Source organism: Tenrec ecaudatus, chromosome 6, assembly GCF_050624435.1.
Source record: "Tenrec ecaudatus isolate mTenEca1 chromosome 6, mTenEca1.hap1, whole genome shotgun sequence".
Classification (NCBI taxonomy): Eukaryota; Metazoa; Chordata; class Mammalia; order Afrosoricida; family Tenrecidae; genus Tenrec; species Tenrec ecaudatus.
The window spans coordinates 79,674,947-79,689,333 of NC_134535.1; the positions used below are offsets into that span (position 1 = coordinate 79,674,947).

The 14,387-nt window shown below is 56.3% G+C and overlaps 2 protein-coding genes across 2 annotated transcripts in view; both read right to left on the reverse strand.

Annotated features, from left to right (window-relative positions):
* Nucleotides 1-492, reverse strand: part of HOXC4 (homeobox C4) — a 61,199-nt gene extending 60,707 nt beyond the window's left edge. Inside the window, exon 1 of the mRNA XM_075551555.1 lies at nucleotides 312-492. The gene's annotated coding sequence lies outside the window, so the exon portion shown is untranslated. The remainder of the gene's footprint in view (nucleotides 1-311) is intronic.
* Nucleotides 493-5,219: 4,727 nt separating this feature from the next.
* HOXC10 (homeobox C10) lies at nucleotides 5,220-10,166 on the reverse strand. The gene is made up of 2 exons (XM_075551564.1): nucleotides 9,296-10,166; nucleotides 5,220-6,298 (listed from the first exon to the last, which is right to left on the reverse strand). The coding sequence occupies exons 1-2, from the start codon at nucleotides 10,044-10,046 to the stop codon at nucleotides 6,021-6,023; spliced, it is 1,029 nt and encodes a 342-aa protein (XP_075407679.1). The 5' UTR covers nucleotides 10,047-10,166; the 3' UTR covers nucleotides 5,220-6,020.
* Nucleotides 10,167-14,387: the final 4,221 nt, after the last annotated feature.

A 14,387-nucleotide genomic window follows, 5' to 3' on the forward strand; every position in this document is an offset into this window, starting at 1 on the left:
AGAAAGCCGGAGGAACGCTCCCTTTCAACTTAGGGGAGCAGCAACCAGCCCCAGTGAGTCGCAGAGAAGCCAATGAATGAAAGTGCACATTCCGACGAATTTCCCCCCACCTCCCCCCCAACCCCCACCAGCGTTTTGAAGGAGAGCCCAGCATTTGGGACCTCCGGACCGGCAGACAGGCAGACAGACAGACAACCCGCATCTTTGGAGACAGACAGACTCACAGCATGAGTGTGAGCCCGAAATCAAATACAGGTTCAACATTCTCCCAGGCCTGCCGGCCAGGCCCCCGAGGGAGGCGGTCTCCCTACCTTCTGTCCCCTCCAGGGCCTCGGGCTGAGAGCTGGCCGGCGCGGTCCCTCCGGCTCCGTCCAGTCCCCACCTCGGGAAGCCGCTGGGTTACCTGCTCTTCGGCTCCCCACGACCGCAGATGCTGGGCAGCCGCCTCCCGCCGAGGAAGGGCAGCCTCGGCCGCCGCCGCCGCCGCCGCCCGCCCTCCTTTCCCTCCCTCCCTCTTCCTCGCCCTCCCTCCCTCTCTCCCTCCCTCGCACGCTGCCGCTCCCGGGCCCTCCCGCGGGCAACCTGCTCTGGACCAAATCCAGGTAGCTCGAAAGAAAGAGCGAGGAAAAGACCTCCCCTGAGGCAAAGGGGAAAAAGCGAGAGAAAGCGAGAAATCCTTAACTGCATTTATTTGTCACGCCGTGACCACGGACCGGCCTCGCTTCTGACGTCCTGACCACGGAGCTCCCAACGGCAGAGGCCGGGGAGCCTTCCCTTCCGCCTGCCCACGCGGAGCGCCCGGCGCCGCGCCGCGCGCTGCGCACTCTCGGCCGCCGCCCCCCGGCAGCCCAAACACCAAACAATCCTCAAGGTCCTGCCGACAGACTCAACATCCGGGGGCCCGCCTGGCCGCCGGCCTCCGCCCCGAGCTCGCGCGCTCGCTGTCTGCGGCCAAAGTCCACAGACCATCCACCTGGTCGGCGGCTCTCCGCGCCCGGCCGGCCGCCCTTCCTAGCCACGCCGCCCGCGGGTCACCCCCGGCCGGCCGCGGCCGGGGCCCGGGACACCAAACCTCCTGCCCAGCACGCGACCCACACAAAGCTCCGCGACCTGGCAAGTCCAACCCAGAGTCCCTTCCCGGCGGCCCCAGGCAGCCACCGCCCTGCCCTTCACCTGTTCCGGAGAAAGGCTGTGTCTCCGAACCGAACCGAAGCCAGGCGCCGGGCCAGAGCCGAGGGTGCCGCCGAGGTTCCAGAGAGACCACCGAGTATCCTCCCCGAAGCTGGCGTCCCCAAGCCCGCGGAGGTAGCTCAGAGCCCAAGATGCTCCTTGGCAAGCTCTCGCCACCGTTTCCTCCTGCTCCTGCAAGTCTCCAACACTCACACGCCGAGAGTTCAGCTCTATAAATCCTGCTCTTCCTTCCCATATCATAATTAAAAAAAACCAGTAGGGGAGGTTTTAACTTTTATTGCGATTTCTGGAGTTGGGCTGCGGAGCATATATTAAGTTTACGCTTATGCGCTCTCGGCGGGGAGGGTCCTTTAAGAAATAAAAATCCATCTTAATATCCTCAGACGAGAGAGATAATTTTTCCCCCTCCTCTTCATGCTGATCCTTCGGGAAGACTTTCTTCCAGCAAAGCGAATAACTCATCACTATCGCCTTAGCCATGATCCACAGCCTCAGGGCCCCCAGACTGGACTCTGGCCACCAGACTGGCCCTCACCTTGGCCCTAAGAGACCTTGCCCTATCCCCTGGAAATTGGGGAGGGGGACACCAGGACTTGGGCTTTGTTGCAATCCCCCTCATAGCCTGCTGTCCCTAAAGCGGAAATGGGGGTCCAGGGACCCAGAGCTTAAAAGTCGTTCACTGGTGAATTTCGGCCCATCAGGGGACACTGTCTCCAAGCCTGGAACTTCTGAGTGGCCGCCCCTCCTTGCGACTCCCTTCAGCCCAACTGGCTCCATGCCTCAGGCAGTGTGAAGACACAGAGGCTCTATAGGGGTTCCCTTGGTTTGGGAGCCCCCTTGCAGTGACTCAGACCAGCTGGCCTGCCTCTCTGGAAGCCTCCCTGTTTTCCCAGAAGCTATGGAAAGGGGGTACAGATCCCCCCCCCAGTGTATTCCCAGAAAGGGGTAGGCAACAGGCAGCAACAGAAAGACAAACTAACAAAATCAACTGGGAAAGGGGGGGGGGGAATTCCATTTCTATCTTTCTCCTCTATTCTACAGAGGGTACAGAGAGAGAGGGGGAGAGAGAGAGAGAGAGAAATGAGTAGTACGTGTGTAAACATACACAGGGTTTGAGAGAGAGCGCCTAGGGGAGATAGCCTAGGAACAGAGACCCACACCAGTACAAGGTCTCCACTGCCTCCCTACAGAGCAGCTTGGTGTAGATGTTTGATGACAGGGATGTAATCTGGTTCCCCTGTTTGGAAGTTTATATTGTTTTAAGTAATCATAATAATTCCAAAGTAAGAGAGCCAAGAATGTCCCCTCCTTTTAACTTTCCTCTTTCTCAGTCTCTCTCTCTCTCTGAGAATGAAAGTATATCTCCCCATTATCTCTAACACCCCCCATTTTGGCAGGTGGGGAGACCTAGTAAGCAAGGCCAGAGTGACAGAAGCTCTGCAAAGTTTTTACACTGCTCAGATCACCCCCACTCCTCTCTCCTACCCTCCTGCCCCCCTGGCATCCACCAACCTTTGCAACAAGGTGGTGATGGGGGTGCTAGCCGCCTCCATCCACCCAGGCATTTCCTCTCAGCGCAAAGACAGGCAGCCGCTTGCCTACCACACACACTCAGACACACGCGGACCAAGGCCTGCCGGGCCACAGCCAGCCAGCCAGAGACCAAAGCCAGGCTCTTGCCCTATTTTCCATTGGGGTGTGTGTGTGTTTTGCTGGGGCTTTCTCTTTGGGTCCCCTGGATTTTCTCTAACCTCAAATCACCCTAACCATGTTGTTTCCCCCTCCAGAATGATAGAAAAGCAACGGGAGGTGAGGTGGCTGGACTGGCATTCAGAGTCCCCCAACTCTTGGTACCCCTGGGCACCCCATTTTTCAAGGGGAAGCTCTAGCCTATTCTGACTAGAATGGTGGTGGTGGGGGGGGGGAGATTCTGTCCTTGGAGATGGCAGGTTTGAAAAGCCAGCCCTTCCTGAGACTCCCAATTCTTTCTCTGCCCCTCTCTCTGCTAAAGATCCCACACCACCCTGCTGCCCAACTGAGCGGAGGCCCTCCAGGTCACCTCTTCCCCAAACTCCTGCATTTCCTAGGACTTGGCTGCACCTTCTTTGTCTGTCTCCATCAGCTGGGCCCAGGAGACAATGGCTGCAGGACAGGCTCCTCTCCCACAGTCACAGGGACTGGGACAGGCTGAAGAGGGGAGGGAAGAAAGCAGGACTCCCAGCTGGCCCTCCTTCTGATGCACCCACTTTGCCCTAGGTGGAGGGGGTGGTGGGACAGCCCCACTGGGGAGAAAGGAAGCAGGACGCCTGGGTTGGGGGCCCTCGACGAAAACCGACTGATGTAACTCAGGCAGTTTCTTGTTGCCGAGTTCAACACTCAATCCCAACAACATGAAACTACCTAAGTCACAGATCAGCTGAGCAAGCAGGGCTGGAGGTTGGCTCTATATCTATCTGGAGGAGAAGGGAAGGGGGTTGGGGAAGGAAGAAATTCAGCCCCATCCCCTTTTCCGCCCCCCTCACCTCCCTAAGGACCAGAGAGTGGACTTTGCATAGTAGCTGGGTGGGTAATGGGTGTGTGTGTGGCTGTCTGCCTCATCAGCTCTGGTCTCTGGTCTCACAAAATTGTCCCAAGGACAATCTGGTGAAGGGGGACTGCTGGCCGCCAAATCCTGGCCCTGAACTTAGAACTGTGGTGAAGGTAGCTTCCTGCCTCTGGCCCTGGCCTTGAGGAGGGCTGGGTGTCCATCTGTCTCCCCTGCCCTCTCTTCCTCTCCCTCCAGTAGCTCTGCTTCTGCTTCTGGCTTCTCTGTGACTAAACGAGGCGCCTGGGCGCCAGAGTCCCTTCCAATGAGGCCACTACCCTGGCAAGGCTCCGCAGCCAGGGACCGTGGGGTCGGAGAGCCTGCATGGGACTCCCACCCAATCCAGCAGAAGGCAGGAAAACCTAAGCGTCCGCAAGACCCGCCGCTGGCTCTCACACACCACCGGCATCCCCTTGCCCCCACCCCCCCGCAGCAGACAACCAGCCTGAGAGACACCTAGACCAGCGAGTCCACCTCCAGGACAGCCTAAGTACCCGCCAGGAGAAATGTGCCCCAAATCACCATTTCATCCCTTTAATTGCCTCCGAACCCCAAGGCTAGGGCTAGGGAGGGGAGGAGCAGGAGCTCTCGGCCACTGCGAGAGGTCCAGAGAGGCGGCCAGGTGCGCCTGGGCTCTGGGCAAGCCCCAGACTGGAAGCCCAAGACTCTTCCTCTGTGCGCTGCCCGGCTGGCCGGTGCTGGCACCTGGGGACGCCCGAGTCAAGTCACCACTTCACCAAGAAGAGGAAGAAACCGCTTCCCTTACCTTGTCGCTGCCTCCTCCTTCTGCCTCTGCCTGTGCTTCAGCTGCTGCTGTCGAGGAGGGGGGGCTGGGCTGAGCTTCTTGTCCCCCTCCGGCGGTTAAGTTTATTCCTCTGCTTGAGTGGGTGGGGGCTCTTGGGGTGCCCCCCAGCAACAGTGGGGTTTGCCAGGCCCAGCACCCCAGGCAATCAGATCCGTCTGCTCCTCAAGATTGCGTTTTGCTCTCTGTCTCCTTCCCTCCTCCAGTCACCTTTAAATGCATCTTTTACTGCAGCACCACATTATATTTGCAGATCATAAAATCCACCTCTCGCGCGCACCAAGACCGTCCTGACATTACTGTTTTATGACCTTGACTTATTGTGGTCACCTGGATAATATTTAAATCAACGTTATGGTCTCTCACTTACATTAAACCCGCCAAGAGGCGTTCTAGGAAGGCTCTGGGAGAGGAGGCAAACACAAAACACACACATTCACACAAGCAGCCTCTTTGGGGGTGGGGGGTGGGGGTGCTGCTAAAAATCACTAAAAACAAAACCAAAAAAAACCACCCATTTGAGGATGACGATTCTGGCAATTTATTAGGATTTTTTTTCTCCATTAAGGAAGCTACATGCAAGAGGTACAACATACAGAATATCTTTAAATAACACAGCTCCCAGATTGGGAAGGGGTGATATTGGTGGTGGTGGCAGGGGTGGGGATGGGATGGGGAGTGTGACATTCGGCTTTTGCTATCTCCTTTTAAAATTTCTCAACATACTTATTTCTGTTGTTTGTTCTTCTGGATGGGATTTCTGGATGCCAGTGGAGGGAGGGGGGATTGTAGGGGCGCTGGAAGGGGTGGGAGGGAAGCAGAAAGCAGTAGAAATACGAGACTTCAAGCAGATTCTCAGAGCGACTGGGAGCTAAAGACGCGGAGAAGAGGTATTCCTTGGAGGTGCTGGGCTACGACACACACAAACACTAGCTGAACTTTCCAAATTGTCTATTATTCTAAGGAGAGAATGCAGCCGAGGACGGGGCGAGCTGACTGTGCTCTGCAGAGATTACAGACCCTCTCTGGTTGATTTTTCCCTCTCTTCCTGTCCCCCCCCCGCCCCCCTACAATTGGGTGGATTCGACCTTAACTTTGCATGGAGACCAGGATGCTGTGTGTGAGTGCGTGAGTGATCAAGGGCTTGACACACACACCAGCCACACTGCCACCCCCTCTCTGCGGGCATACACCACACCCCTCACATAGACACCCCGTTTTCTCATGCTTGTGGTGGGGGCAGCTTCACAGCACAAGCATACGTCCCTTGGAAGAGAGTCTGAGGTTCTTCCTTTTTTTTTTGGCAGGCGTGTTGCATTTATACTCACGGAGGAGGGAAACATATATATACCACCAGGCACAAAGGGAGGAGGGGCGGGGAGGAGGGAAGAGGGGCGGCGGGGGGGGGGGGGGAGAAGGGGAGGGGGAGAGGAGGCTGAGAGCTCAGGTGAAATTAAAATTGGAGGTCAGTTCCCGGATCCGATTCTCTCGGTTCATTTTCTTGAGTTTCATTCTGCGATTTTGAAACCAGATTTTGACTTGTCTGTCTGTAAGGTTAATGGTCTTGCTAATCTCCAGGCGGCGCTCTCGCGTCAAATACATATTGAATAGAAATTCTTTCTCCAATTCCAGCGTCTGGTGTTTAGTATAGGGGCACCTCTTCTTCCTTCCGCTCTTTGCTGTCAGCCAATTTCCTGTGGTGTTTTCTGCCTTTATCTCCTCTGTTAAAAATAACATTATTTACATAAGTATCCCTGGAAGAGGCAAACCCTCTCCCTCTCCTAGAGCTGTAGCCTGGGCCAGCCTGGGGTGGGGCCCTGCCTAGAGGGTTAGTTCGAGGTGTGGGGGGGGTTCTCTCGACCCGAATACCTGGCTGGCCAGGGTTCTTTTTGGACCCAAGGCTCTTAGAATGTCTTTGGAGGCTAGCCTTACAAGGAGGTAGGGAGGGGGTTCTTGCTTCCCAAACTGAAGTGGTCAAGTCCACCTTGAGGAGAAGACCTGAATATTCGCAGTCCTCTTGCTTTCTCCTCTAGCTCGCTCACCCCAGTGGCTGCCCTAAAGCCCACCAGACACCACACACACACACACACACACACACACACACACGCCCGAGGAGGCTCCAGTTCAGTCCACCCGCTGCCCAGAGCAGTTCGCAGAGATCTTAGAGTCATCCAATCCGGTGGCCAAGGGACATTGCTACCGTCCCTGCACCAAGCCCCCAGCCCTTGATCCCATCTGATTTCATGCCTGCTCATCCTCTCCCGGACATCCCTGCAGGGATATGGACCTGGGGCAAGGGAGCTTGTGTGGGGAGCAGAGGTCAGGGACAACAGCTTTGGGGCATGCTGAGGGTCCTGGCCACAGGAGCTAAGGTCAAGGGAGACAGATATGTGGAGGAAATGCAATCTCCTGGAAATCTCCTGGGCAGAATGTGTGGGTGCAGCTATGGATACCTGGACACACACACACACACACACACACACACACACACGCATGAGCACGTGTATACTTAAATAAGGAGAGATGACCAGGATTGTGGATCTGTCTCCTGATTGCAAGCTTCTCTTGCTGACACATATTCTTGCTGAGAGGGGTAGAAGAACCTTGGTGATCTTTTCTAGGGAAAACCCACAGTCCAGGCATGGAGAGGGGCACCAAGAGAGGGCTCTGGGCTGGTGGCTGGGGCTCTGCACTCTGATCTCCTCCCTCTGCCCAGGGAAGCTACCCCAGACACTGGGATCTTATCTTGACTGGGGATGGGGTGGGAGTTCTAGACAACACAGGAGAGGGGGAGGAGATACAAACTTGAAACTACAGTCTTAAAATGTTAAATTTCCTTAATTATTCCCTGTCTGCACCTGCAGCTTCCTTCCAATTGCATGAGGGCTCTCTGTATCAAAGTCCATCCTGTTTAATCATCTTGTTTGGGTTGTTGAGGTTTGGGGGAGCAGAATTAACAGTGGGGAAGTTTGGCTGAAAGCCCTTTGCCTCTAGCCTAGGGACACCACAGAGACAGAAGGAAGGGCAAAACACTAGTTCCCCCTCCTCCCCAGGCACAGCTGGGGGTGGGGGATTTTGGTGGTTTGGGGGAGGGCAGAAAAAAAAGGGAAACTACTGGAAATGGGGCTAGCAGCCAGTTAGAATGCGGGGTTGTTAACCTTGACTTTGCAATTGGTGGGGCTAAAATGCAGCTTTTCCTCTCCAATCCTGGACCTCAACCAAGCTTCAGGGTCTGAGGAGTGGGTGTGAAATTGAACCTTAGCAAAGCACCCAGGCCCCTTCACTCTCACACACAGCAGGGTCCATCTTCCGTCCAGTTTCTCTGCCAGTGGGTTTTGCAAGGCCATCTTGGCAGAGCCAAACTCAAGAGAGTGAGATCCTGCCCTTGCCCGCCAAGAGTGCATGTGTGTGTGTGAGTGGGCAGGTGTGAGTGTGCGCAGATCATGGGAGGTGTGTGTGTGTGTGTCTCACAGGTTGCATCCATATACAAAGAGCCACAAGATCTGGGCCACCTCCAGCCTGCTGCGCTCTGACTATTTTATCTGCCTCTACAACCTAAATGAGCTACTCTTATAAACAAGGCAGCCAGTAGCTAGTGTCTGAGGGGTGGGTGTGGGGGGCTGGTTTATTCTTCCCCCGTTGGGACTTTTCAGATGATTTTTGCTTCAACTTTTCAGGGGAGTCCTTTCCCTCAGCCTGCTCCCCTGCTCCTGTTCTGGAGACTCCAGGAGCAGCGGAGAAAGGATCTGCAGGCTCGCAGCTCCTGCAGCAGAAATGAATCTTGAACCCTGAGCTTGAACTCTGGCTAGACTTTCTCCAGCCCAAATCACAATGAAACCACACTGTCCTTCTGGAGACAACCACTTGCCACACACACAGAATTTCCTAACCACTCATTTGTAAGCTGTTTGGGTGGGGCTCTTGTTGAAATTAAAGAGGAATTTTTTAATTTAATGAGAGAAAAGGAAAAGAAAATAATTTAAAAGAGATTAAAAACCAAACAAAACAACTTAACATTCCACATGAGCTGGTCCAAGGCCATCCACTAGCTGGGGTTTCTGGGGGCGGGAGGGAAATGCCCCCGCAGAGGCAGCCCTTCACCTCTACCTCTTCCGGGCCCCAACCCCTCTGGCTGCTAGAGGCCAGGGCCAAGCCCCCAAACCGCAAAAACCTAAAACGCACGCACAACTAGGACCCACAAACAACAAATCGCGTTTCGCAGGAAAACCATTTCCCACTGGGAAAACGCAATAAAGCGAAAGTCTCTCTCTCTCAATCCTTCCCTAGTCTTCTGGCCCAAGATCGCCATTTTAAGCCTTTTTTCCCCCCTCAGTCTTTGACCTAAGCCGGGGTGTGGGGGGTGGGGGGGAAATGAGGCCCTCAGGATACCAGCCTCGACCAGGCCATCCACAGCCAGCCAGGCGCCCTGGGCAGCACCCGCTGCCCGCAGGCTGCCTGCGGTGCGCACCTCCCTGCCTCTGCGCCCATGGCCGCAGCAGCCCGCCGAGCAGGCACCTCCACGTCGCCCTTTACCTCCCCAGCCAAATCACAAGCCCCTCGCGGGGTGCCCCGCAGACGAGGCTTGGCAGCCGGCTTTCCTTTGCCAGAGTGCCCTGTGCCTTTGGGCCCAACCCTTCCCGGCGCCCTCCTCCCGGCCTGTCCGCAGAGACCTGGTTACCCCAGCGTCCCAGGCGGGCCCGCGGCCCGGGCGGCCTTACCTTTCGATTCGTTGTCCGAGGTGTCCGGGCTGGAGCCGGCGGTCTTGGCCCGCTCTTTCTCGCTCTCCGAGGGGCTGCCTTTGGGGCCCGCCAGGCTCCGCTCGGTCTTGATCTCACTGGGGCTGGGGATCTGACTGTCGGACTTAGGGGTCTCAGGGAAACTCACTTTGCCTCCGAGCTGGGGCGACTCCAGATGTTCGGCGCGCGGGTTGAGACTGGCCCGCTGCTCGAAAGGAGATTCGAAGTCGTCGGCCCCAGCACAGTGCGGGGGCTTGTCCAGCGCCGAGTAGCCGGGACTGGCGCGGTAGTAGCTGGGCACGGGCACCTCGTGCTCCCCAAGACAGGACTCCGGCAGGGGGTGGGAGTAGAGCGCTGCCTCGGGGCCACTTTTCGGCCGCTTCTCGGCGCTGTACATGCAGCAAACATTCTCCTCCTTGACACTAGGTGGGTAGGAGCAAGAGGACAGCGGCCTGCCAACAGGTTGCTCCAGGCGGTAGGCGGCTTTGGGGTCGCCCCAGGAGTCCAGCTGCGAGAGGTAGGACGGGTAGGTGTTGAGGGCGAGGTTGGGGCTGCTGCCCTCGTCTCTCTTGGAGAGCGAGGGCGCGAGCCCGCAGCCCCTCATCACCCCGCAGTTGAAGTCACTCCCAGATTGCATATACATGCCTGCGCTGCGGCTATAGCGCTCACCTCCGCCGGGCGCGGCCAGGGGCTCCGCGTACGAGTTCGGAGTTACATTGCGAGGGCATGTCATTTTCAGAGAGAGGGGTTTTTAAGGAGCAATACTACAGCGGAGGACCTGACATCTTTTTTTTTCCCCCATCCGGGAGGGCGGGGGTGGTGGGGGGAGCCCGGCTAGAGGGCGGGAGGGAAGAGAAGGGGAGGGGGGGAAATATCAGCTCCATAATTATCCGCGCATTCGGGCCTCACCATGTGACGGCTAGACCAATGGGATTTGAAAATGGCCTTGATGATTCAGACGGCCGTGACGTCAGCGGGGTCAAGTTGTCGGCAGGCGGAGCGCGCAGCGTGGAGTACCAGCGCCACCTAGCAGCCGCCTCGGGGTAGGGGAGCCCGAGCCCTTCCCCGCGAACAAAGGAAGCGCCCCTGGGGCGGCCGGGGCGGGAGGGGGTGGGGGGAGTCGGGAGGGGGTACTGGGGGAGAGTGGGGTTAGTTTACCCGGGAACCAGCCTGTGGATCCTGGGGAGAAGGGGGAGGAGGGGGGAGGAAGAGAGCGCTAGGCAACTCGGGGCTCAAAACTCAAATTCAAATTAAAAGGTCGAGACACGATTCAGGTACTTGCCTCTCCTCCCTACCCCTTTTACCCTCCTAGAGCCCCCTTGCTTTCTCCCCCGGGGAAGGTAGGGTGAAGTTTTAGGGGGTGCTCCGATGGGCCGAGAAAAAGGGGGAAAGTTTAAGAATTCCGATAGGACTAAAGTTTATGCACCCCTGCCTCTTGGTCCCCGGGCTCGGTCCCCCAGGCGTGGGCGCTGGGAAGAGCGCGGGTCTTTGGAGGTCGGCGGGACCGCACACTCTCTGCAGAATGGCTGGGACTGCTGGGTCTGGAGTGAGCCACGGAGGGGGTCACGGTCACTGCAGGGCTGCTCCCATAAAGAGATTTCGGCTTAGCGGCGAGGGGCCCGCAGAAGCCGGCCACCGAATGGCCCCCGCTCTCACCCGACCCGGAGCTGAGGCCTGGCCTGCTAAAGTGGCAGCTGCTGGGGTCCCGGTCGGTCGGTCGCAGGGGTGGGAAGGCTTTGGCCTTGGAGCCGGTTGGGTCGACTGCTTTGCTGCAGACGCCGCCGCCGCCGGGCCCTACCTTTCGGCTTGACCTTGCTCCCCACTAAAACAGCAAATCTTCCCGGCCAGAAAGAGGGGAGACGCGGAGCCAGGGACACATCATGGGGGAACCTCAGACCTGATGGGAAAGAATCCGGCCCAGAGGGGTGTCCCCAACATGGTGAAGGGCTCAAGGGATTCCCCCCCACGCTGCAAAGGATCCAGGGGCCAAGTCTATTTGTGGTTTGTTTCAATCAAGGGAAAGAAGGTGTAGGGGGAAATGTGCTTCAAATAGCTCCTTCCGTTTTTTTCCCCATCCCTTTCTCCCAATGCGAACTTAACTCTCCACCCAGTCCTAGTGAAAGGGAATCAGAATCGGGGACCAACTTGTCTTTCTGGTTGCCCTGCATTTTTTCCCCCCCACCAGACCCTGCAGAGCCTCTGGTTTCTACTTTCCCAAGGTCTGACCCCGCTGGCAGGATTAGAGAAGCCCAACACGGAGGTGGCTGGACCCCAGGCCTGAGAGGCCTGAGCAGCCAGTCTGAAGAAACCCTTGAACTCCCCTAGGAGGGGGCCTGGAAACCCCCGACAGGGAAGGTCAGGGGTCTTCCGAACCCCAAGAACCAGGGAGGAAAACTTGGAGTGGGTGACTGGACAAGGTTGGCCAGTGGAGCTTCGGAACAATGGTTTTGTGTTTTCATACGCAGGGGTCGCCTTGGGCTCTGTTCCCGGGCAAAGGTTAGGCTGCCTAGACCCAGAGGAGACTTGGGACAGCTCTGGAAGCAGCCAAGTCAGGGAGCCATTTGTCCCCCCAGCCCACCCTGTGGGAAGCGGCCTAGACTTTATGGCCACTCTGTTTGTATTATCTGCATAAGTCTCTCCCCACCAGTTTGATCGAAACCGTTCGCTTTTACGAGGACCCAACGAAAATTTCCCCGTCATATTTATCAGCTGGGGATAAAAATTTAGTATGGGAACTGATATTTCCTCATTTATAGGGCGATGAAATTAAAGACCAAAGCAATTGAGAATTATATGGCTTTGGGGGGGTTACCTCCCCCCTCTTTCCCATCTCCTTTATTTTTCTCCTGGGTGTGCCTGTTCGTTCCAGGAGCTTGGCTTCTCAGTCTTTTGCCCTTGCCCCCACCCCAGTTTTGAAGTCTGTTGGACCATCTCCCCCAGACCCCAGGGCCACCTTGGCTTGGCTTGCCCGGTTGTCCTTGTTTCCCTCTCCATGTTAGGAGCTGAGGCTTGAGGCAGCTTTGTTGGGGCCCCGCCGGATGCCAGGCTGGGCTCAGGCTAGGGCAAGCCGAAGGGAAGGACTAAGGACGCACGCACAGGCAGAGGCCTGCAGAGGCCAAGGTGGGGGAGGCAGATTCGAAGGTCCAAGGAGACAAATTCCACATTTCTCCAAAAAGCAAGCCATAGGCATAACCTGGGCAGCCAGCAGGGGAGAGGGCTGAAGTCACTGGGCCCAAGGGCCTGTCTGACCCTCCAAATCAGACACCCCACCCCCCATTTCTAGCCTTCCCCTCACCTCAGACCAGTCAGGGTGGGAAGCTGATGTCTCTTCAGTATTGGTGCTATTATTAATGGAAATAATACCCAGGGGAGAAGAAGTCTCCCGCATCTACTCCCACTTCCTCACAAGAAAGAATAGTGTTTAAAGTTGAAATAATTAGAAGTATGATAAACACGGCCCATTAATGAAAAAAGAAATCAAATTCATCAACCTAAGTGGGACCCCTGGTGGGACAAATGTTTGCCTCTAATTATGCAGGAGAAACGCAAATCAGCTCTGTTAAACTAGAGCCCAGCCTGCAGTGCTGGCCGGTTGGCTGCAGAATGGAGGAACTGGTCAGGTTGGTAAAGACTTTGGGGGCCTGTCTCAGAGGCAGTGAAAAGAAAGAAGGGATGTGGAAGACCTGTGAGGGGAGCGTAGGTGCAGGTCTGGAGAAAATGCCGTCTGGCCCTGCCCCCTTGGGCTCCGACTTTCCAGGAGGCCAGGAGCATGGACTGTTTCAGTCCTATTGTCCAGGCCTGGCGTTCAAAGGCACTTGGCCCAGGACAGCCACTTGGTCTGCCGCTGCTGCTGCCAAGCACCCAGTGGCCCTGCCCTACAGGGCCAAGACCCTGGAGTCTGTACCACCAAGGCACCAGGGTTAGGGCCCCCCTAAAAACTTCCCCCCACCCATACACACCTGTGAAGCCATTTCCCCAACTTTTCTCTGCTGTGAAGAGATCGGAGCCCCTGCCTGGCTCCCAGGGGCTCCCACTTCTTGCCCCATCTCTGAAGATGGGAAAATTCAGGTACTGCAGGCTAGGCTAGAGGTGAACTTTTGGCTTTCCAAGTGCTACCCAGCCTAAAAGCCCGGGTCCCTGTAGCCACCCTTGGAGGGCAGACTGCCTGGATTCCTTTGGAGACGAGGTGGCTGTGGGGGCCAAGAGCAAAGGAGAGGAGTGGGCCCAGGCTCAGGGGTGCAGGCATCTCCTGTGTGCTCCAGAGGAATCCAGAGATTTGCAGAGGGCAAATCCCACTCAAGTCCTGTGGGAACACCCCAGCAAAGAACCAAAAGGCCTGACAGCTCTTTTCCAGCTTTCCTCCTAAAAAACGCCCAGGAGCACCCCGCTTTCTCTATCGCAAGTGACCAGTGTCGTTCCGTTCCAAGCGTTAGAAAGGCAGCTGGGGAATTCCGAAGATGGAGTGAAAAATGAAGATTGGCTCTTGCCTTTGGGGTGAAATAATAAAATGAAAATGTCTGGTTTGAAATCTCTTCCAGCAAAAAAAAAAAATCAACTCGTGGAAGTTATGCCATTTCCCTTTTCTCCACTCTCCTCCCCTCTCTTAGGTTTTTTTTTTATTTGGAGGCCCAGAGAAATCATTCTTTCCCCCAAAAAAGAAAGGCAAGAGTCGCTTCTCTTCGTCAGCGTCAGCCTCTGCTCCAGCTTAATTGGAAGCAGGAAAATCCCGGCAAAATGCCGGCAGAATGCTCAGAGGAAAGAAATTAGAACAAACCAACAAGCAAACAGGTACAAAGAGGAAGGCGAGGAGCCCAGACCCTTGGAGTGGCGGCGGCTGGTCCGTTCCAATTCACAGCAGCGGCCCCAGTCTGCTCGCTCACACATCTGGACCTTGTCCACACTTGTGTGCAGATGCTGTGGAGTTGTGAGTCGGTACACGTGTCTAACTTGTACTTCATTGTGTGTATCCAGGCACAGATAGGCCCCCTTCTCCCTAGTGCTCCCTGACATCGCTCTCCGGATGGAGCCCCAAGTGGGAGAAACCGCTGGCTAGTCCTCCGCAGCCTTCCTGTCT